The 23,105-nt window shown below is 36.3% G+C and overlaps 3 protein-coding genes across 3 annotated transcripts in view; 1 reads left to right on the top strand and 2 right to left on the bottom strand.

Moving 5' to 3' along the window:
- The window catches only part of LOC116060966, a 51,235-nt gene extending 40,926 nt beyond the window's left edge, over positions 1 to 10,309 (top strand). The window contains exons 25-36 of the mRNA XM_036006558.1: positions 661 to 946; positions 1,597 to 1,640; positions 1,732 to 1,805; positions 2,163 to 2,377; positions 2,482 to 2,735; positions 3,564 to 3,692; positions 4,637 to 4,793; positions 5,451 to 5,480; positions 6,128 to 6,166; positions 7,065 to 7,108; positions 7,305 to 7,590; positions 9,423 to 10,309. Coding sequence (XP_035862451.1) covers positions 661 to 946; positions 1,597 to 1,640; positions 1,732 to 1,805; positions 2,163 to 2,377; positions 2,482 to 2,735; positions 3,564 to 3,692; positions 4,637 to 4,793; positions 5,451 to 5,480; positions 6,128 to 6,166; positions 7,065 to 7,108; positions 7,305 to 7,590; positions 9,423 to 9,439 — 1,575 coding nt within the window. The 3' untranslated portion in view covers positions 9,440 to 10,309. The remainder of the gene's footprint in view (positions 1 to 660; positions 947 to 1,596; positions 1,641 to 1,731; positions 1,806 to 2,162; positions 2,378 to 2,481; positions 2,736 to 3,563; positions 3,693 to 4,636; positions 4,794 to 5,450; positions 5,481 to 6,127; positions 6,167 to 7,064; positions 7,109 to 7,304; positions 7,591 to 9,422) is intronic.
- Positions 10,310 to 11,244: 935 nt separating this feature from the next.
- On the bottom strand, positions 11,245 to 16,245 carry LOC116060092 (NACHT, LRR and PYD domains-containing protein 1 homolog). The gene is made up of 9 exons (XM_031313508.1): positions 16,053 to 16,245; positions 15,360 to 15,403; positions 15,195 to 15,268; positions 14,559 to 14,773; positions 14,204 to 14,454; positions 13,959 to 14,087; positions 13,136 to 13,274; positions 12,961 to 12,993; positions 11,245 to 12,130 (listed from the first exon to the last, which is right to left on the bottom strand). Exons 1-9 carry the CDS (start codon positions 16,198 to 16,200, stop codon positions 11,868 to 11,870), a joined length of 1,296 nt encoding a protein of 431 aa, XP_031169368.1. The 5' UTR covers positions 16,201 to 16,245; the 3' UTR covers positions 11,245 to 11,867.
- A 98-nt stretch (positions 16,246 to 16,343) lies between these two features.
- Positions 16,344 to 20,179, bottom strand: LOC118496159. Its single transcript, XM_036006723.1, has 5 exons — positions 19,679 to 20,179; positions 19,427 to 19,455; positions 17,554 to 17,839; positions 17,138 to 17,181; positions 16,344 to 16,663 (listed from the first exon to the last, which is right to left on the bottom strand). The coding sequence occupies exons 1-5, from the start codon at positions 19,956 to 19,958 to the stop codon at positions 16,568 to 16,570; spliced, it is 735 nt and encodes a 244-aa protein (XP_035862616.1). The 5' UTR covers positions 19,959 to 20,179; the 3' UTR covers positions 16,344 to 16,567.
- Positions 20,180 to 23,105: the final 2,926 nt, after the last annotated feature.

Here is a 23,105-nt window from a genome sequence, read left to right as displayed (position 1 = left end):
TAATAATGTTATTCACCACTGATGCTATGGTAGAATTATTGCTCCACTGCTCCACTACTGAAGTTGAGATGAGACTATGAGAATGAAATGCTGAATGTCAAGTAGAGTAAAAACTGTCTTTGAGCCACTGTTACAGAAACAAGAATATGTTATGTTAGATCAGGTGGTAGTAATCAGTTTACAGGGATCAAACACTAAAAAGATGAAGGGTCATTGTTTGCTATGATCTTGCTAAAGAAATGAAAACAAATACAATACTGAAGTAAAACATAATTAATAGAACAGATATTAGTGTACCGTTGTCTTTATCACGCAGAAGATAAACAACTCGTATCTTTCAAATGTTTCAGGCAGCAGCAATGGCAGCTGTGAAACAGGTTCTTTTGGAAACACTGAGAAGTATTTTGTTTTTAGTCATTTTAAAGGAATACGCCACCGTTTGTTGAAATAGGGTTATTCACCGTCTCCTATATTTATATAGGTGGGCAAACGGTGGCGTATTCCTCACATTGCACCAAATGTATGATTGAGCCTAATGTGTGTAATTAGTTGTTCCGATACTTTCATGACTTAAATGCTATCATCGATGCAAACATTTATGTTTCACAACTACAGTGAAGATGTTACATAAATGCCGTCTGATTACTTTGAATCCATCAGGAAGTAACTATGACATCACTAATGGAGAAGCTTTTGGAAACGCTAAAAGATTTAAGTTACGGGGAGCTCGAGCAATTCAAGCATGTCCTGCAGTACATTAACATGAAGAAAAGTTTCCCAAGAATCTCAGGACAGAGAATGGAGACGGCAGACAGAGATGAAATGGTGGAGCTGATGGTGGAGATCTACGGTCATCAGTCTGTGGAGGTGACCAGGGAGGTTTTAATGAAGATGAACAGGAGAGATCTGGTGCAGAGGTTGTCAGACATCAGCTCAGGATCTAAAGGTGTGAAAACCCCAGCATTATTCTAATATCAGAACTTTATATGCTAAGCATGGTCTGAATTATTTCACTTTAATGTCACTTTTTGTTCTTAATTATTAAGTGTATCAATCAATTAATGAAGTTTATTTAAAGTTTAAAATCCCTATTAAACATAGTCTCAAAACTGTAATAATACAAAAATATAAAACCGGCAACATAAAACAATAAGTTAAAATGTTAGAGCGTATATATATGCTGTGCTATCACATCTCCTGTTAAATTGGCAATATGTTTTAAAATTTTGCCTTCCAGTTAGAACCTGTTTCAGTAACATTACAACATAAGACAGGACACTGACTGTAAAGCAGGACTACAACATCAACGGACACTACTTTCTTTACATGTGTGATGATGTTGGCTACTGTAATCTATATACAGTAATAATGCATAACAAAACAAATTCAAACAAAATGTGGCTAGTCTGTTCTTTAGTGGACTTTACAGAGTAGACTTCACTCAACAATTTGTCCTGCACAACATATTGATCTCATATTAGAGCAGCGCTATGTAGCACATTAGCGCTTAAGCATCTAAACATATTGAACGTTACAATATGATTCTATATATAAAAATAACATATTTTAAAATAAGTTCATACGTTTCTTCACAAGGGCCTTCAACAAGCTTGGAGCTTGAGGGATGTGGAAGCACTATGGTAATCCCTTACATTCATATATTTGTTTGGTTTATGTGATGTTGCAAAAAGACACATCTCCACTCATTTGCATAATGATTGTCCCCTGCAGCAGTTCTCCAGCGACTGGACTAAACTTCAACCGGAAGTTACCCTTACAGATGCAGATGAAGCTCCAACTTACAGGTACAAATAACATCCTAAATACTGTGTGACAGCAAACTGGAACTACAGGAAACACTAAGCCTTGGTATTTGGGATTTTTTTTCTCAGAAGATAGAAGATCTTTTAAATGAAATAATACAAAAATAGTGTTAATTCTACTTTTGGCACCAAAGATACTTTTTTTTGGGCATTTTAGGCCTTTATTTGATAGGAAAGTTTAGACATTAAAGGAGAGAGAGAGGGGGAACGCTGCTCAACAGGTGAGCTACCCAGGTGCCCCAAAAACACGCTGTCTGATCGGGGCCCAAGTTTACTTTTACTTTGCTGTGTTCCTTTAAGTTCATATACATGAACTCACTTTTTCCATTTACATTTTAGCCTTCAGTCTGAAGCAGGAATCTTTGAATGCAGTGTCTCTGGCTTGCGCTGGGTCTGTAAGGAGAAGGTCAGCTTTAAGTACCAGTTTTGCTCTTGGGAGGGAATTATGGAGAGGATGGAAAGCCTACAATACATGCCTGCAGGTCCCCTTATGGACATCACAGTCATTGCTGGGAAGTTAGATGAAGTGTACCTGACGCACTGGATCTGCATAGGTAAGTGGACATGAAGAAAATAATAACTTAAATATATAATAGCATGTATACAAAAACTGATTCAATCCTTTTTTCTTCACTTATTGTGTTTGTGTTTTTTGCAGATGGCAACCCTGAAATATTAGACAAGTTTGCAGTCCTGCACATAGATGACTGTGGAGATTCTGTGGAAAAAGTGTCTGAGGTCACATCGTCCCATGTCAAGCTGTCTGAACCCGTTTTCTCTCCAAGAGCGGTTCTGATAAAAATGGGCTTGCCTGTGAAAATAGGCTGTCAAGTGTTAATATACTACATACCCAACACATCATTCCTCAGACTGCATGTTTACCTGATCCCACATGATCATGGCCTACAACAGGTTACTGAATATCTTACTAATTCCTTAATACTAGTCACAAATGCGTAACATAATGAGATTCCATACCAAAGCCTACAATGGAGTATTAAGGCCAGTGTTTAAAAAGAAAACAAAAGTGAAATGCGTTTCTAATGCTTTAATATTTTAAAAGTTGTACAACTATGGGAATAAAGTCGTACTTGAGGGAATAAAAATATTAAAAAAAAAAACATGAGAATGTTGAGACAAAAAAGTCTACCTCAAACAGCAGACCCTTTTCTGCCAAATTTAACTTCTTAACAAGTTGATATAAATAGTCAATTTCTTAACGTAAGTGACTCTAACTGAACTGGCGGTAATGGTCTCAGACTTTGCTGATGTGGGTTTGTTGTGATAATTTTTTCTCAGATGTACGACTTTATTATAATGACCATTTCCTCAGTGACTATTCTTTAAAGCAACACTAGAGAACTTTTCCTGCTTAGGTCCCCCTACAGCTTAGAAGCGGAATTGTCCCATTATGTCTCATTCAAACTACAGATCTGCTACCCGATCTGGAAAACTTGCATAGTGCGGTTATAGCTGGTAGAGAGCCGCAAAGCGAATGCAGAAGTGCTGTTCACCCTGTTACAAGTTAATGGACCACTGAAACCAAACATTATTTTAAGTTACAAAAAGTTCTCTAGTGTTGCTTTAAATCATACATTTTATTTTTTCCCAATAGTGACCCTAATACTCTATTGTTAAAACCATATTGTTTGTTCATGAATGTACTTTAAATTACGGATAGAAAATGTTTGCCACTGTAACCTTGAAGCAGCTTTGTGCTTATATTGATTTTTTTTCCAGACAGTGGACAAAAAGAAGGAGAAAAAAGGATACAAAAGAATCGAAAAGCCACGCCCAGACAAGTACCTGAAAATGCAGCAGGGTTTCAAACTCGCAGCAGACATACCCATGGCAAAAATTCTCCCAGAGGTACAGTTTGCAACATCAATTAAATCTGTGAACATAGTTCACATGTATCCTTGGGTCCCTTTTTGAAGCAAAGGCTGGAACACCTGTTTCTACTCAGGTTAATTGGCTCAGAACAGTGAACTCAGATGGGGAGACCTAGAACCAGTTTGTGCCTCTCATGTATTAGTGTTACATTCAAGTCACAAAGCTAATCATCAGTTTCTGTAAAATATAAAACCCAGAAGTTTGTTTAACAACACTTGCTGTTCTAAAAGTATTAAGTATAGTAGTTTATTTTTTTCAAATTGTGAGCTGACTAGTGTCATATAAAATATATGACATCAATGTGGCATATCAGTGTGTGGGCATACATAGAAATCAAGTTGTGTAGAAAGTCAAGATGTTTAAACTTCAGGCACTGTCACCTTAGAGTTCAGCCAAATGCAAATTGCCCCACAGGTATGAAGTGAATACATAATACTAAGCAGATTGAACACAGACAGTAAATGGTCTATGAGAGCAATGCTGCAGTTACAGTCTCATAATATTGCATAAAACAAGGCACATCACTACAATAATGACTTCTCTATTTAAATATTAGAAAACATGATGTCTCATTGTTTGTGTTGGCCATCCATGCACATTTGTAAGTGTTGCCAACATTCTCATTACTAAGGCCCCAAAAACGAGCCTAGTTACAAATCTATTGACATTTTGGCCACACATTAGCTACTTCAAGAGTCGTAAATACAGCAGCTTTGTTTAGAGTGGGCCTTAATTCCTGCGTTCAGTGTGTGCCAGAGAGCAGAGGCATGTTCAGTTGACCACACAGCAGCCAGACAAACCACCATCACTAAACAATTTAGTTTGACCAGAGAACTCCTTTACTCCTGTATAAGATTTACCTTGACTCTAACTTTGCCAAAGTCTAACTACTCTCGCTTTTATGTTATTTTTTTACACAGAAAATAACCCTCAGATACGATAGCCAAGATCCAAATTTCTATGAGGTGTTCATTGAGAATCCAGACACAAACTTCCACCTTACACTCTCACCCCTTAACAAAAAGAAGAAGGGTAAACCACAGTGTGAACCCGTATGGATCTGTGAAATTCAAAAAGGTCAGTGGTTATTAAACAATATTACCTTCATACATGTACATATGTCACTTGAGCTGTAGACTAGAATTTAATAATGTTAATGTACAAAAACTCAATAAAATACCAATTACAAAAAAACAATATTACCTTCACTATATGTGAAACATAATGCATTATTATTATGCATAATGCATTATTATTATGCATAATGCATACAAGAAAGATATATGTAAATGAAAGAGAGCCGAATCACATTTTTAGGTCCAATTCCAATGCATACTCAATATGGACTTGCTGCTCTGTGCATGAAATAATTTGGCTGTATTTGATTAATGTGTTTACATGTCATTGATTACATGATAATGAGGGGAACTTCCAGTTTACTTCATTTCATTCATCGATTTATGGGTATTGGAACAGACCCATTGGTTAAAAAAAACAAAACAGTTATATTAATGGCGTTTATGTGGGCTCCACCTTGTCTCACTAATGGCTCCTACTGGCTCTTATAATTCAAATATAAATGAACATTATTACATTAAAGAAAATGAGAAACCAGTGTATGCACTACAATTGTTCTATTCATCTAAAGTGTCTTGTTATTGAACCTTTTGTTGTGAATACAATACATGAAACCACAATATCAGCAATCATTTTTTGTTCTGTATTTTATTTCAGTTGACTATCAAAACTCTGCCGATTCAGAAGGTAAGATGTTGCATATAATGAGTATTTATAAGAATTGCACTTTGAAATTTCAGTCACAACATGACAATTCTTTCTATTAGAATAAAGACAATTTAATTAATGTTTAATATTGGGCCTCTGTTCGTATTTTTGAAACCAAAGAGATGACTGTAGGATCTGGAAGACTTAGGGATGACAGATGCAAATTGGATTTAGCTCGATGTTGTGCAATAAATGTATTATGCAATGTTTATAAAAATAAATAAACATATTAATAAAATGAAAATTAGATAAGCGTCCTAGTATGTACCTCAGCAGTATCGTAGATTCTGAGTTGCTGTTTTTTTTACTTCACATCAGACATTTTAAACAAACAAACTGTCTTTGCCTGAATTCACAAGTCTTAACAGGGCCGGCTATTTGGTGTAGTATTCTGGTACTTTGGTTTGCCTGCTGTTGTATTTTTGTTATTAATGCATGAAGTTTAGAACAAATACATTTAGTATGCAGTTGTCATTTCATGTGCAGCTGCAAAATGATTAACTGTATTATGAATATATCAAATATTATATATATTTTCATTACATTTGTATGATATAAGTGTCTCAAATTAATCTTTTTTTTGTAACTGAACATTGTGTATTTATCTCTTTTTTTGTTTGTTGAAGAGACATGTGGGCAGTCCCCCATACAGGGTCTAAGTGACAGTGAGTTGTTTTCTATTTTCTGACCATGAAGCAGGACAGAAAAGCTGCTTTTAAACCAACCTTTGATTTTTTGTTTTACATTCAACTTAAAGGTGCTGTAGGTATGATTGTGAAGATCCAGGACTTCGCCAAGAAATTTGAACATCGACAACTTCTCAGTTCTGATTTGTGCATCTGAACAGGGAGCTGTGGTTTTTTGCAAATCGCACTACAGTGCTGTAGGTGGAGCCAGAGGAGCCAGATGTTTTTTTTTAAATTACCTGCTTCATGTAGTTCTACTGGAACATAGGGTCAGTTTCAGTAAATATGACAGAAAGTTAGTTTTATAAGTCTTTCCTACTGCACTTTTAATCCATATTACCCGAACATTTGAAACTGTAGCCTGGTGGTTTCAGTTTTACCATTTACTGTAAATGTTATGCTTAAACAATATGTCTTAGTTCACCTTAGAAGCAGACACTAATGCACTGAGTGACTCAAAAACAGGCAGGTAATGAGGGGAAAAGTTTGGTTCAAAAGCAGGACGAGCAAGTCAAGGACAAATCAATCAAAGCAAGAGCTTCTGAGAGACAGAGTCTGGATCTATATTAGCAGCTTCTGTTTGCCGTGTCAATGACAATAAAGAAGAGACGTATCACTCTGTTGGAGTTGCTGGAACTACAGAACCACTATAGAAATCTTCAAAACCCTCACGAAAGATCTTTGGCTGAGTCTCAAACACAGGCTGGAAATAGTACACAAACCTGATAAGTTTAATTTTGGCCTTTTATCAAGTTATTCGTGGAATTAGCAGCAGCTAATATGACCTGTTATAAAACCCAAGAGAGTCTGATACAAAGTTTTTATAGTCAGATGTAGTGATCAATCACGCAACATTTTCTATTTCCTTTGTCCTCAGAGAAACCCTCTCTGGATGCCCGCCTATCTGCACTGATGAAGAAGGTGAGTAATATCACATCAGTCTGAACACAGCATTCATTCAATAAGAAGCAGGTTGAAAATCCAGTATTTTAAATTATGATTCAAACTAAACTCATGAATTTAATTGGACGGTTCTTGCACAACGGATGCATTGAAGTAATCTCTTCAGCAATAGTAAAGATCACATCCCTTTGTTTTATCGCTTTGTATTCATCAGGCAGCAACAGTCACAACGGATAAAGAGAGGATTTTGATTATGCTGCAAGATTTGAATAAGCAAGAGTTCGAACAATTCATATGGCAACTGGAGAACAGTGACATCGGGGCGGGCCGTGAACGCATCCCAAGGAGCAAACTGGAGAACAGTAACATGTTTGACCTGGTGAATCAGATGTGGAAGACCTACATCCAGCAGTCTGTGGAGGTGACCATGAAGGTTTTAAAGCAAATAGACAGGAATGATCTGGTGCAAATATTGTCAGACACCAGCTCAGGATCCAAAGGTAAGTTGTGGAACAAACAAACTGTTAACCCTTGTGTGGTCTTCCCGTCGACCATAAACTTGTCCATCCAGGTCAAAAGTGAATTAGAATTTTTGGTGCTTTTTCTAGCATTTTTGGCTCTTCTTTATGCTTTTGACACTTTAAAAAAAGTTTTTGGCACTTTTTTTCAACGTTTTATTTTTAAATTCATGGTCAATAAACCTAATTTATATGACATTATAACTAATGTTTGTGTTAAAAAAAAGCAGAAATTAATTATTTTGACTAATAGTTAAGATCAAAGGATGTTGTGTGAAGCACAGACTGGTTTATGTCAAAGTTTAGTCACGATACTGTTTTAAAACCATTTAAACATTGAATAAAACACCCAAAAGTCAATAAAAGTAATCATTAATTTTACGTGCAAAGATCGTTAGAAACTATAAAATAGGCATTTTATAAATTATCAAATTGATAACATGTATTAGTGCATTCACTGTGAGGAAAGTTCATGTTGGTCATTAAAGGCAGAATGAGTAAGATCTGTCTGTTGCGGTTTGTAAATGCAACATTCAAACTTGCCCCCTCCTCCCCGGCTCAACGACACCAGAAGAGCACACACCCTGACCCCATCCTGCTCTGCTCGCCAGCTCTCAGACTGACTACATTTACACGCACGCAATATTCTGTGTTTTGCCCTTATTTAGAAAGAGACAATATTCCTACTAACTACTAGACTTCCAAGTCTTTCATGACGCTTAAAGTAGGTGTGTTTCACCTTCTTTTCTTCTTGGCACGCACCTCTCTGCAAACTGTTGGCTAATTGGTTTGTGTAGAAACGCGCAGAGCTGACCGTAAGCCGTAAACAGGCAAGAAGCCAGAAACTGTCTGTAAACTGTTGCAAACTACAGAAAAAAAAAACAATTGGGATGCATACTACGAATGCGCTGTACACATTTCCAAAGAATGTCCTCAAAACTCTGAATAATCCCGGCATATTCCACGTCTCAATCTGAAAAAGCTTTTATTTGAAGGCCTTATTCGGAATATCCGAATGGAATATGCTGTTTGCATGACCCGTATCAAATTGGTAATATTGTCATATTTGGAATAAAGTGTAATATTAGTGTGCATGTAAACATGCTCATTAACTCTCATTTTGGGAACAAGCTTTGTCCACTTGCGTTTTTTCAGTGCTGTGTTCGCCATTTTCGTAGGTTCCTCTTGGATGCTTGCTAACGATCTGGCGCTACATTTTTATAGAGTCCAGCCCTCACAGCCTGCTTGCTATTATTGGCTGGGGGGCTACACACCCAGGGCCCAAAGGCTGACGCTCAGAAACGTCCCGAACACAGCAAAAGAAAAGAGCAAATACAGGCAGAGGACAGGGTCTCTCAGGGTTGTCTGTCTGTCAGCAGGATTACAGAAAAACTACTGGCTCGATTTTAATGAAACTTGGTGAAAGGGTGTAGCATTTGCCAACGAAGAACTCATCAATTTTATTAATTGTTTTATTTTGGTTAACAAAATAATTACATTAAGGCATTTGTGCTACATTAATGTGGTGTCAGAATAATCAGATGAATGAGTTTCCGACTGTGACATTAACGTTACGAGATAGGGCATGCCTTTGCCGAGGTCTGCACTCTGAGTGCCCTTCTAGTTAGCAAATGTCATAATGTTAAACTGAGATAGTTACCATGGCAACGCTCTACCTGTTTAGCATTATCATGCCAACATACAGCCTCACAGAGTCACTAGCATAACTGTAGACTTCACTCTTTTTGCAATGAAGTGTTTGACTTAAAAGCAACTGATTTTGATCAGATTTTTGAAATGTTCTCTCTCCTCAGAGAAACTCTGTGGATGAACACCTGTCTGCACGGATCCAGAGAGTGAGCAGAGGCACATCTGTGTCTGACTCTACACACAGCTTTCATTCAATGCATGCCCAGTTGAAAATCATTCCCGCAACTTGAGCTGATAAATTATGATAAAAAAAAAAAAAAAATGATAATTTTTTATCATGACAAACCAGTCACAGAACTGAGGCTGCATTCAGGTTTATCTCTTCAGCAACTACACTTAAATACCTAATACAATACTTGATGATATTGATACTCAATAATGTAACAGTATTGCGATCTCTAGCACAGAGGAACACAAGAGGAAATGTAAGTTGTTTTTTTTATTCATGTCAGTCAAACTGAATATTGCAAGTTTTTAAAACAACTTTTAAAATGATTGTAACTATTTTAAAGCATGAAAACAGATCATGAGTTCCTTTAGCTTCCGTTATAGCAACAGATCAGGTGCTCATTCCAGTTTTTTTTAGCAGCACAGTGTTTACAGTTTACAGAATGTAAAGGGGTACAGGGATAAAGGGAATCATCTTAAGCTCTGACAATGTTTAAATGTAAGCACATATCAGTATTTCAGTTACAGAAATGGAACAAAAGAAATCTACCACAATGGTTCTCAAAACATCTGATGTGGTGTACACATTAACACTGAGGTTATTGGGGTAAAAAAAAATTGTTTTGTTTTTTGTTGAGGATAAATTACATAGTATATGCCTTTGATATATATTTTTATTTTCAATTTAAAATCATTGTTATTATACTTTTTTTTTTACTGTATATTTTTCTTAAAACCTTTTTATATCGTACATAAAGCACTTTGAATTACCTTGTTGTTGAAAGGTGCTATACAAATAAATGTTTTCCATTTATAAAAGTTGTTATAGATTCCTGTGATTCTCGTGTGGTTCATGGCTTTCGAGTCAAAGCAAAGTGGTCTAAAATAAAATAGAAAGCAAGAATAAAAAGTTTTTTGATGACTTTTTACTTTCACTAAAAAAAAAAGATTCTTGTCACATACATTGAAAAAAAACGTTCAGTTCGATCTCTGTGGGCTCGTATGGGAAATCTGGCTTGCAGCATGGCAAGACCAGACACTCCTAACAACACTAAATCTGTCAGGGAAAAGTATTAAAGTATCCCATATATATACACACACACACACACACACACATACAATGCTAAGCACAAGTGAATACACCCATGCTAAAGTTGACTAAAAAGAGGAATACAATTTTTTTTTTCTTTGTGAATGAATAATCTATCATAAATAAATAAATGTTCTTCCTTAAAATACAGGGGGCATAAGTCAGTACACCCCTATGTTAAATTCCCATAGAGGCAGGCAGATTTTTATTTTTAAAGGCCAGTTATTTCATGGATCCAGGATACTATGCATCCTGATAAAGTTCCCTTGGCCTTTGGATTTAAAATAGCCCCACATCGTCACATACCCTTCACCATACCTAGAGATTGGCATGGGGTACTTTCCATAAGATCATCTCTCAATGCAAATCAAACCAGCTATTAGGCTGACATAAAACCATGCCAATCTCTAGGTATGGTATATAAACTTAGCACAAAAAGTAAGGACATTTGTGTTTGGTAAATTATTTCTATATGTTTATTGGCAATAAACCTTATACCGTTGGAAAGCCTGTTCAATTCCCTTTCGAATTGCGCTGAGTATGTGGGTTGCGCCCATGAAAAATTTGCCAAATCTTCTTTTAATAAATTATTTATTACATTATATTTATATACATTATACCATATACTGGTAATGGTTTTAAGACACTCCATATGTAAGAACTGCACATAGCAACAGAAGATTTTCTTATTGATTTATATAAATTTCAAAATACAAACATTTTGGATGACCCTCTAACAGTAAAGCTATTCTTATTGTGCATAAAAAAGACAAGAAACAAGATAAAACCATATTTTAGCATCTTTAGCATAAATGAGGTCAAACCTGCTTTACATGCTAAACTTATGGATAATCATTTATGATCAAGCATATTTTAATTTTCATAAATTATGTTAAAAACAGACTCCTTACACTCATTTGGTGTTTGCTTGATAAAAACATTACATGTCTGATGGGAACCTTCATTCATTTGTTACATGATTGTTTGATAAATCTGGTTTAAAACTTGATTTCTCATCTCATGAAAAATGAGCCTCACTGATCAGGGCAGGAAAGGCACCACACTCCATACCAGTTTCAACTAATTTAAGTGTAAAATAAAATACAAGAGCTCTGATTATACATATAGCATTAACATTAATATTTACCCATTGCTATTTAACAAAGGGGAAATATTAATGTTAATGTTATGCCTGCTTGCTATTGCTATACAATTACAGTGATTGTATAAAAAAACTTTTCTGTTCAGGTAGACGGTATGTTTGATCTAAAAATGGATTTCATTATAACAATCACTTCTTCTCCTTGAGCTCATCAACTAGATACCGCTCCTTTTCCTCAAGGATTTTGTAGAAGATATCTTTGCAGGCTCCAGCGGCATTCAGGGGACCAGAGTAGAGCTCCCTCATCTTATCCTGACAGGTAGGCAGAACCCTGATTTTATCATACATCTCTGGTTGGATGACATCCTTGTCGAGGAGCTCATCCAAAATAGTTCCAATGTTGCTCACTCTCTCGATCAGCTTGATTCTATGTTTATTTACAAAGTGTTGCCCTGAGGGCAGAGGGGATGAAAAATAAATTGATTTAGGCTCATATCTGGTGGCATCAGTTTCTTTAAACATTATTTTAAAAATGACATGGACAATGGACATTCAATCTTTTATTGGTTTGATTTGGTTTAAATCTCACGTTATTGAGCTGTTTGGGGTGGTGCTCTCGGGGGACAGTTAGGCTTTATAACTTTATTACTGCTAATGTATCTTACTCCATAAAAAAAAATTCATTCCTGTTTCCATTGCTGTGTATGGTGCTGTTGTTGTCTTTTGTATTGTCTCGTTCATTTTAAAATAAAAAAATGTTGACAAGAAATTAGTACATGATCCGCCAACGTGGTTTCGTTACAGTCAGGTAATAAGTGTGTAAGTATAAGGAGTGGAAGTAACAAAGCTGAATTGATAAAAATGGAGAAGATAAAAAAAAAAAATCCACGTGACTTGAAAAATAGAGTGATAAAAAGAGTTTTTGATTGACATTTTGGGGCGGAAGTAACAAAAATGGATTGCTGTAAAGGATAAATGTCAGCTGGGTGTAGTGAATGATGAATGGTAAACAGTAACACAGCCCAGTTGATTATCAAAGAAACACTGCTATAAATCAATAAAATAAATCAATTATCAATTAAAGCATAACTCTCGCCAAAATGCAACTATGCTTTAAGTCTGTTACTTCCACCCTTAAGTCCAGTTTCCTTAATTGATAAATAGCAATGTTGTGTTGTGAATGATGAATAATGAATAATGAATGTAAGATGAGGAAAATGATGAAACACTGAAATCAAGAAAGAGCAATTCTTCTAAAAACGAATCATATCAAATGTCTTACCTTGTACAGGACCAGTGCTGCTTTGGTATTCATCTGAAAACAAAAATGCAGAGATAAAGAAAATATGTTGTATATGTAGCTATTTACTACCTTTATCTAACAGTGGACATCTGCTTCACTGATGATGCATATTCAATAAATGTAAAGTTACATAGGCAGTGAAGAGAAAACTGACCTTTTAGAATTACACAGGTCCACTGTACTGGTTGATGATCATTTTCTTGTGTAAGTGTGAGCACAATATCTGTGTCTGGATCCTTCATGAACAAGTCAAAGAAATTTGGTTCTGAGCTTTCATATCTGAGCACTAAGTTCTGTAAAAGAACAAATAAAAAGTGAAACAAGTGAGTGCACTATATAACTATATATATATATATATATATATATATATATAACTATATATATATATAACTATATAACTATATATATATATATAACTATATAACTATATATATATATATATATATAACTATATATATATATAACTATATATATATATAACTATATAACTATATATATATATATATATATTTCTTGTTTTTATATGTTTTCAAATGAGGTTAAGAGAATTGGGGTAGCATTTTCACTAACATCAAAGACATCTAGAAACAGGAACAAAAAAATGAATATATCTGCTGTATATTGCCAAATATTGGTAAAATGTTAGGCTCAAATGGAGGATTACATGGAGTCAAGCGTGGTCATAGTTGCAGATATATTTAAATGTATTTTTTATTGCCTGTAACCTTGAAGCCCTCCGAAAATGTTTTTGGAAATGTTCTTGCCTTTAGACTGTTTCAGAGCGACTTTTGCATGGGACTTACTGTACAGTGTGTTACTTAAAGTAAAAAAAGTGAAGCTGGATCATTTTGTCACATTTTCTCGTTTGAAATATAAAAACAACTAGAGCAATTGTTAATTGATTGTACTCCTATAGTCTCCAATTAATTTCTCAACCACAGTTCCCTCCATAGATTTTGAAGCAGTTCAAAACATACATCACGATACATTTCTCCACTGTCCAGGTATGCTGTAAGGATGAACCAATCATTCATTTTCAGGGGATTCTTTGGATGTTGCTTTAGGATTCTTTGGTTTCCACAGGATACTTCCGTCTTGTCCAATTTCTGTAGAAAAAAACAAAACAACATTGTTGTCTGTGTTGTATATTTATCGAGGTATTTGTGGTGCCATTCTGTATCTGATCATGATTGCTTTGGGTGACAGTAAGACATGAAATAACCTGTATCACAGCGGGATCAGGTGGGATCAGGTAAACATGGAGTGTGAGGAATGGTATGTTGGTCTTGTATATTAACACTTTACAGTGTATTTCCACTGGTAAGCCGACTTTAACCAAGACCATTTTTAGAGAGAAAACGGGTTCAGACAGCTTGACATGGGACGATGTGACCTCAGACACTTTTTCCACAGAATCTCCACAGTCATCTATGTGCAGGACTGCAAACTTGTCTAATATTTCAGGGTTGCCATCTGCAAAAAACACAAACACAATAAGTGAGGAGAAAAGGATTGAATCAGTTTTTGTATACATGCTATTATATATTTAAGTTATTATTTTCTTCATGTCCACTTACCTATGCAGATCCAGTGCGGCAGGTACACTTCATCTAACTTCCCAGCAATGACTGTGATGTCCATAAGGGGACCTGCAGGCATGTATTGTAGGCTTTCCATCCTCTCCATAATTCCCTCCCAAGAGCAAAACTGGTACTTAAAGCTGACCTTCTCCTTACAGACCCAGCGCAAGCCAGAGACACTGCATTCAAAGATTCCTGCTTCAGACTGAAGGCTAAAATGTAAATGGAAAAAGTGAGTTCATGTATATGAACTTAAAGGAAAAGTAAACTTGGGCCCCGATCAGACAGCGTGTTTTTGGGGCACCTGGGTAGCTCACCTGTTGAGCATACAACCCATGTACAGAGGCTCAGTCCTCGCTGCAGCGGCTGCAGGTTCAATTCCGACATGCGGTCCATAGCTGCATGTCGTTCCCCCTCTCTCTCTCCTTTAATGTCTAAACTTTCCTATCAAATAAAGGCCTAAAATGCCCCAAAAAAGTATCTTTGGTGCCAAAAGTAGAATTAACACTATTTTTGTAATATTTCATTTAAAAGATCTTCTATCTTCTGAGAAAAAAAATCCCAAATACCAAGGCTTAGTGTTTCCTGTAGTTCCAGTTTGCTGTCACACAGTATTTAGGATGTTATTTGTACCTGTAAGTTGGAGCTTCATCTGCATCTGTAAGGGTAACTTCCGGTTGAAGTTTAGTCCAGTCGCTGGAGAACTGCTGCAGGGGACAATCATTATGCAAATGAGTGGAGATGTGTCTTTTTGCAACATCACATAAACCAAACAAATATATGAATGTAAGGGATTACCATAGTGCTTCCACATCCCTCAAGCTCCAAGCTTGTTGAAGGCCCTTGTGAAGAAACGTATGAACTTATTTTAAAATGTTATTTTTATATATAGAATCATATTGTAACGTTCAATATGTTTAGATGCTTAAGCGCTAATGTGCTACATAGCGCTGCTCTAATATGAGATCAATATGTTGTGCAGGACAAATTGTTGAGTGAAGTCTACTCTGTAAAGTCCACTAAAGAACAGACTAGCCACATTTTGTTTGAATTTGTTTTATTATGCATTATTACTGTATATAGATTACAGTAGCCAACATCATCACACATGTAAAGAAAGTAGTGTCCGTTGATGTTGTAGTCCTGCTTTACAGTCAGCGTCCTGTCATATGTTGTAATGTTACTGAAACAGGTTCTAACTGGAAGGCAAAATTTTAAAACATATTGCCATTTTAACAGGAGATGTGATAACACAGCATATATATATATACGCTCTAACATTTTAACTTATTGTTTTATGTTGCCGGTTTTATATTGTTGTATTATTACAGTTTTGTTGTTTAATTGGGATTTTAAACTTTAAATAAACTTCATTAATTGATTGATACACACTTAATAATTAAGAACAAAAAGTGACATTAAAGTGAAATAATTCAGACCATGCTTAGCATATAAAGTTCTGATATTAGAATAATGCTGGGGTTTTCACACCTTTAGATCCTGAGCTGATGTCTGACAGCCTCTGCACCAGATCTCTCCTGTTCATCTTCATTAAAACCTCCCTGGTCACCTCCACAGACTGATGACCGTAGATCTCCACCATCAGCTCCACCATTTCATCTCTGTCTGCCGTCTCCATTCTCTGTCCTGAGATTCTTGGGAAACTTTTCTTCACGTTAGTGTACTGCAGACATGTTTGAATTGCTCGAGCTCCCCGTAACTTAAATCTTTTAGCGTTTCCAAAAGCTTCTCCGTTAGTGATGTCATAGTTACTTCCTGATGGATTCAAAGTAATCAGACGGCATTTATGTAACATCTTCACTGTAGTTATGAAACATAAATGTTTGCATCGATGATAGCATTTAAGTCATGAAAGTATCGGAACAACTAATTACACACATTAGGCTCAATCATACATTTGGTGCAATGTGAGCTTAAAGGAATATGCCACCGTTTGTTGCGTTTGCCCACCTATATAAATATAGGAGACGGTGAATAACCCTATTTCAACAAACGGCGGCATATTCCTTTAAAATGACTAAAAACAAAATACTTCTCAGTGTTTCCAAAAGAACCTGTTTCACAGCTGCCATTGCTGCTGCCTGAAACATTTGAAAGATACGAGTTGTTTATCTTCTGCGTGATAAAGACAACGGTACACTAATATCTGTTCTATTAATTATGTTTTACTTCAGTATTGTATTTGTTTTCATTTCTTTAGCAAGATCATAGCAAACAATGACCCTTCATCTTTTTAGTGTTTGATCCCTGTAAACTGATTACTACCACCTGATCTAACATAACATATTCTTGTTTCTGTAACAGTGGCTCAAAGACAGTTTTTACTCTACTTGACATTCAGCATTTCATTCTCATAGTCTCATCTCAACTTCAGTAGTGGAGCAATAATTCTACCATAGCATCAGTGGTGGATAACATTATTACTAAAGAGCTAAACCTAAACACTGTGAGAATCATCCGATTTAAAACATCATCATTTATATTGATCAACATGAGGATGGTTTTTCAACCTGCATCTATTGAATGAAAGCTGTAATGTGTAAAGTCAGACTCACTCTCTCTGACAGTGCAGGTCCATGTTCATCCACAGAGTGTTTCTCTGAGGAGAAAAGACATTTAAAATGACTCAGGGTTATAATCTACTTTAACCAAGAGAGTATAATCAACTTTAATAAATCTCAACTGCTTTAAAAAGGAAATAAAATAAAAGAAATTCACATCAAATCTTAAACAACACAAAAGTCTTGTAACAAATACTGAACTCATCACGTTCAAATTTTGGTTGAGACTTTGTGACTGTTGTTGATTTAATTAATGATTTATTGATCCCTGCTCCCAGTTTTTTTATATTTCACATTGGTGATGTTTGTACTCAAGCTGATTTAGATTTTTATTTTATGAATTATAAAATGTATTTATGAGACATGTGAGATTATGTAATGCTACAGTTGTTATGTCTTCTCTGTCTTACCTTTGAGTCCTGAGCTGGGCTTTGACAGCCTCTGCACCAGATCAGTCCGGTTCATTACCATGAACACATCCCTGGTCACCTCTACAGACTGCTGGCCGTAAATCTCCAACATCAGATCCACTATTAGTTCTCTGTCTTCTGGGTCAATCCACATCCATGGGCTGTCTGGGAGGTTCTTCTGGGAGAAAAACCACTTCAGGGACCGACTGAATTCACAGAGCTCCTCTTTATTCAAATCATTCAGAGTTTCCATAAGCAGCTGTTTAATAGCTGCTATTGTTGCTACCTGAAATAAACAATGCAATAATGGGACATATATTTAATCCACTGGGACAATTACAAATGTGTCTCTTTGCATCTCATCAATGTTAGTGTAGACGTGGGTGTTCCTGCTAGATCACACAAGGTATTGATTCATTTTGTCATTGCCATTGTATTGATGACCGTTTGTTCACTTTTTCTACTGATTAGTATGTTTTTTGTTTTTTAGAAACACAGAGTAAAAATCAAAAGATGACTCAATTCTTCCCTTTATTTCTTATAAACTGGTTATTTGTTTTCTTTTAATTTACAGGCTGCAACTCTTTTCAAAAACACTAAAATGAGTCACAGTGACTCAAAGGAACTATCTTCATTATTTTATGTTTTGAATTTGTTTAATGCTTTAAAAATGGTTTAAAGTATTATAAATATATGTTTATTTGATGTTTAAACTTTTAAAGTTCTCTTTACTGTTAAAAAAGGTCAGCCATACGGAAGAGGATTAGGGCCACATGTGAAAAATGTATTTGAGTTCTGACTTCTGACTTTTTTCTCAGAATTCTGTATTAAAGTCAGAATTCGGACTTTAATCACAGAATTCGGACTTTCAACTCAGAACTCAATAAAAAAAAAAAGTAAATGCTATTATTTCTTCATCTCATCGTCAGTGGTAAAGGAATTCTATTGTTAATTATAGATGAAATTACTGCTACAAGGCTCGACCTGAAGGCAGCTTCAGTTCTGTGAGAATAAATAAATAAATTTTAAGTTTGGGTCGTACCATTATTTAAAATGTTTCAGATGGTGGCCGGGTTGGCTCAGTGGGTAGAGCAGGCAGAGCCTACATATATTTAGAGGTTTAAGCCTCAACGCAGAGGTCTAGGGTTCGACTCTGACCTGTGACGATTTCCGGCATGTCTCCCCCCCCCCTCTCTCCTTTCTCACCGGTCCTGTCCATTAAAGGCGGAAAAGCCCCAAAAAACATTTTTAAAAAAAGATGATAGTTTTTAACCTGCATCTGTTCATCATGAAAAATGTGTTGTTTAAAGGTCCCATGAAATAAAAATTTCACTTTATGATGTTTTTTTCCCATTAATATGAGTTCCCCCAGCCTGCCTATGGTCCCCCAGTGGCTAGAAATGGCGAAAGATGTAAACCGAGCCCTGGGTATCCTGCTCTGCCTTTGAGAAAATGAAAGCTCAGATGGCCGATCTGGACTCTGCTCCTTATGAGCTCATAAGGAGCAAGGTTACCTCCCCTTTCTCTGCTTTGCCTGCCCAGAGAATTTGGCCCGCCCATGAGAAAGAGAGAGACATCATGGCTTGCAAACAAGCGAAGTATGGCAGTTGGTCAGGGCCACACCCCCACCCCCCACCTTGCCCCCCCTCTCTCCTCCTCAATAGCATTTAAAGCTACAGACACAGAAATGGCACATCCTAAGGAAAGCTCATTGTGGGACTGGCTCTAGTGGCTGTAACTCTGCACCAAGGCTGAATTTCGGGAAAGAGACTTCAGATACAGTATTAGGGGACCACTAAGGCCTATATAAAAGCATCCAAAGAGCACCATGTCATGGGACCTTTAAAGTCAGACAGATGTTAACATTACTCACTTTCTGGATCAGTGCATCTGAGTGTTTTTCTGAGGAGAAAAGTGGTAAAAGTCATCAGTAAGTGAACTCGCATCCAACGATTATCATCATAAAATACATTTTCTACACCAGATGAGTCTTCTTTTCTCTACATCATAAATCGTATTATTTATAATGTAAAGAGAATAATATTACGTAGCTGAGGGAAAGTATGAGACATTTTAAGAACGAGTTGTATGATTTTAACATGTTTTGTTTTGTTTATTGTCTTACTTTTGGGTGCTGAGCTGCTGTCTGACAACTTCTGCACCAGATCAGTCCTCTTCATATTCTTTAAAACCTCCTTGGTCTTCTCCACAGACTCTTGGTCGTAGGTCAGCACCACTGAAAACACTATGTCCTGTCTGTCTGTTGACCCCTGTTGAATCGATGGGTTGTCTGAGAAATATCCGTAGAAGTCAGTTTGACTCACGATGACCTTCTCGAACTTCTGGAACTCTCCGTCTCTCAACTCTTTCAGTGTTTCTAAAAGCAGCTCTATAACAGACATCATCGTTTCCACCTGGTAAATTCAGAGGAAATGTTAATCGGGCAAAAGTGCAATTTCTCAGCTGGGATGATTACAGATTTTTCTGTTCACATCTCATCAATGTCTGTGTTTTAGAAATGTGGATGTGGTCAGAGTACATCAGTTATATCACACAAGGTGAAGAAACAAGTGATAATATTTGTCCAATGGATCACATACTAACAGTTTTTACAAACTGCTTGTACAAATATACATATCTTAATTTATACATGTACACTTATTATGATTTCATTTGATGATCATTTTTCAATTAATCATTTGGGCTATTAAATGTCAGAAAATGTTTAATTATACCCATCCCAACTTCCTTAAGTCCAAGGTGACATCTTCTAATGTCTTGGTTTGTCTGGCTAACAGCCCAAACCCAAAAATATTAAGTTTACAATGATACAAAAACAGAGAAAAGCAGAAGATCCTAACAGTATTTAGCATTTGTGCTAGAAGATAGTGTTTAACGATTAATCAATTATTAAAACAGGATTTATTTTCTGTTGATCAGCTGATTGTTTTTGTTTGTTTCAGCTTTAGTTACCAGTCAGACAGGTGTGACATTCTCACCTTCTGGATCAGTGCAGGCCAATGTTCATCTACAGAGAGTTTCTCTGAGGAGAAAGGAAATATAAATGATTGATTTATCATCAGGCTTAATAATCCGACACTGTCAGACTATAACCATTATAATGTAACTGTCTTACTTGCTATTAAACAATGTTAAAGGAATACGCCACCATTTGTTGAACTGCCGCTGCCGCTAGCTTAGCTTAGCGTAATGAATGGAATCCTTTGTTGCCGTTAGCATGTCGTGAGTAAAAGTGACCCAACAACAAAAACAAAACCTAATTAGGCCTACTTCTTGTGGACTGCGTATTCACAACGAGTAAAAATAGCAATGCAGATTAAGACTAGACAATTTCCTAGGCAGATATTGACTTGGGACTATATTGGGTGGAAGTAGGCTACAGCCAAGCACTGCTACTCGGGCACAGAGATATTGGCAGCCCGCGGGGCTCTGCGGCCGGCAACGTCACTGTATCTGCGTAGTGGACAACCAAATACCGCTGCCCTGACTGAGATCCGCAGGGCTCTGCGGCCGGTGTTACAGGTTTTTTAATTAACTGTTGATAGAGTCAGATGTGGTGTAGGCGTGGCCTTTCAGGACCCATTCCCGACTAACCAGGAAATAAACCTGACGATAGAAACGAGTTGCTGAATTCCGACATGCGGTCCATAGCTGCATGTCGTTCCCCCTCTCTCTCTCCTTTAATGTCTAAACTTTCCTATCAAATAAAGGCCTAAAATGCCCCAAAAAAGTATCTTTGGTGCCAAAAGTAGAATTAACACTATTTTTGTAATATTTCATTTAAAAGATCTTCTATCTTCTGAGAAAAAAAATCCCAAATACCAAGGCTTAGTGTTTCCTGTAGTTCCAGTTTGCTGTCACACAGTATTTAGGATGTTATTTGTACCTGTAAGTTGGAGCTTCATCTGCATCTGTAAGGGTAACTTCCGGTTGAAGTTTAGTCCAGTCGCTGGAGAACTGCTGCAGGGGACAATCATTATGCAAATGAGTGGAGATGTGTCTTTTTGCAACATCACATAAACCAAACAAATATATGAATGTAAGGGATTACCATAGTGCTTCCACATCCCTCAAGCTCCAAGCTTGTTGAAGGCCCTTGTGAAGAAACGTATGAACTTATTTTAAAATGTTATTTTTATATATAGAATCATATTGTAACGTTCAATATGTTTAGATGCTTAAGCGCTAATGTGCTACATAGCGCTGCTCTAATATGAGATCAATATGTTGTGCAGGACAAATTGTTGAGTGAAGTCTACTCTGTAAAGTCCACTAAAGAACAGACTAGCCACATTTTGTTTGAATTTGTTTTGTTATGCATTATTACTGTATATAGATTACAGTAGCCAACATCATCACACATGTAAAGAAAGTAGTGTCCGTTGATGTTGTAGTCCTGCTTTACAGTCAGCGTCCTGTCATATGTTGTAATGTTACTGAAACAGGTTCTAACTGGAAGGCAAAATTTTAAAACATATTGCCATTTTAACAGGAGATGTGATAACACAGCATATATATATATACGCTCTAACATTTTAACTTATTGTTTTATGTTGCCGGTTTTATATTGTTGTATTATTACAGTTTTGTTGTTTAATTGGGATTTTAAACTTTAAATAAACTTCATTAATTGATTGATACACACTTAATAATTAAGAACAAAAAGTGACATTAAAGTGAAATAATTCAGACCATGCTTAGCATATAAAGTTCTGATATTAGAATAATGCTGGGGTTTTCACACCTTTAGATCCTGAGCTGATGTCTGACAGCCTCTGCACCAGATCTCTCCTGTTCATCTTCATTAAAACCTCCCTGGTCACCTCCACAGACTGATGACCGTAGATCTCCACCATCAGCTCCACCATTTCATCTCTGTCTGCCGTCTCCATTCTCTGTCCTGAGATTCTTGGGAAACTTTTCTTCACGTTAGTGTACTGCAGGACATGTTTGAATTGCTCGAGCTCCCCGTAACTTAAATCTTTTAGCGTTTCCAAAAGCTTCTCCGTTAGTGATGTCATAGTTACTTCCTGATGGATTCAAAGTAATCAGACGGCATTTATGTAACATCTTCACTGTAGTTATGAAACATAAATGTTTGCATCGATGATAGCATTTAAGTCATGAAAGTATCGGAACAACTAATTACACACATTAGGCTCAATCATACATTTGGTGCAATGTGAGCTTAAAGGAATATGCCACCGTTTGTTGCGTTTGCCCACCTATATAAATATAGAAGACGGTGAATAACCCTATTTCAACAAACGGTGGCGTATTCCTTTAAAATGACTAAAAACAAAATACTTCTCAGTGTTTCCAAAAGAACCTGTTTCACAGCTGCCATTGCTGCTGCCTGAAACATTTGAAAGATACGAGTTGTTTATCTTCTGCGTGATAAAGACAACGGTACACTAATATCTGTTCTATTAATTATGTTTTACTTCAGTATTGTATTTGTTTTCATTTCTTTAGCAAGATCATAGCAAACAATGACCCTTCATCTTTTTAGTGTTTGATCCCTGTAAACT

The sequence above is a fragment of the Sander lucioperca genome, chromosome 10 (assembly GCF_008315115.2).
Source record: "Sander lucioperca isolate FBNREF2018 chromosome 10, SLUC_FBN_1.2, whole genome shotgun sequence".
In the NCBI taxonomy this organism is placed as follows: domain Eukaryota; kingdom Metazoa; phylum Chordata; class Actinopteri; order Perciformes; family Percidae; genus Sander; species Sander lucioperca.
This window is presented reverse-complemented; position numbering and strand designations above follow the sequence as displayed.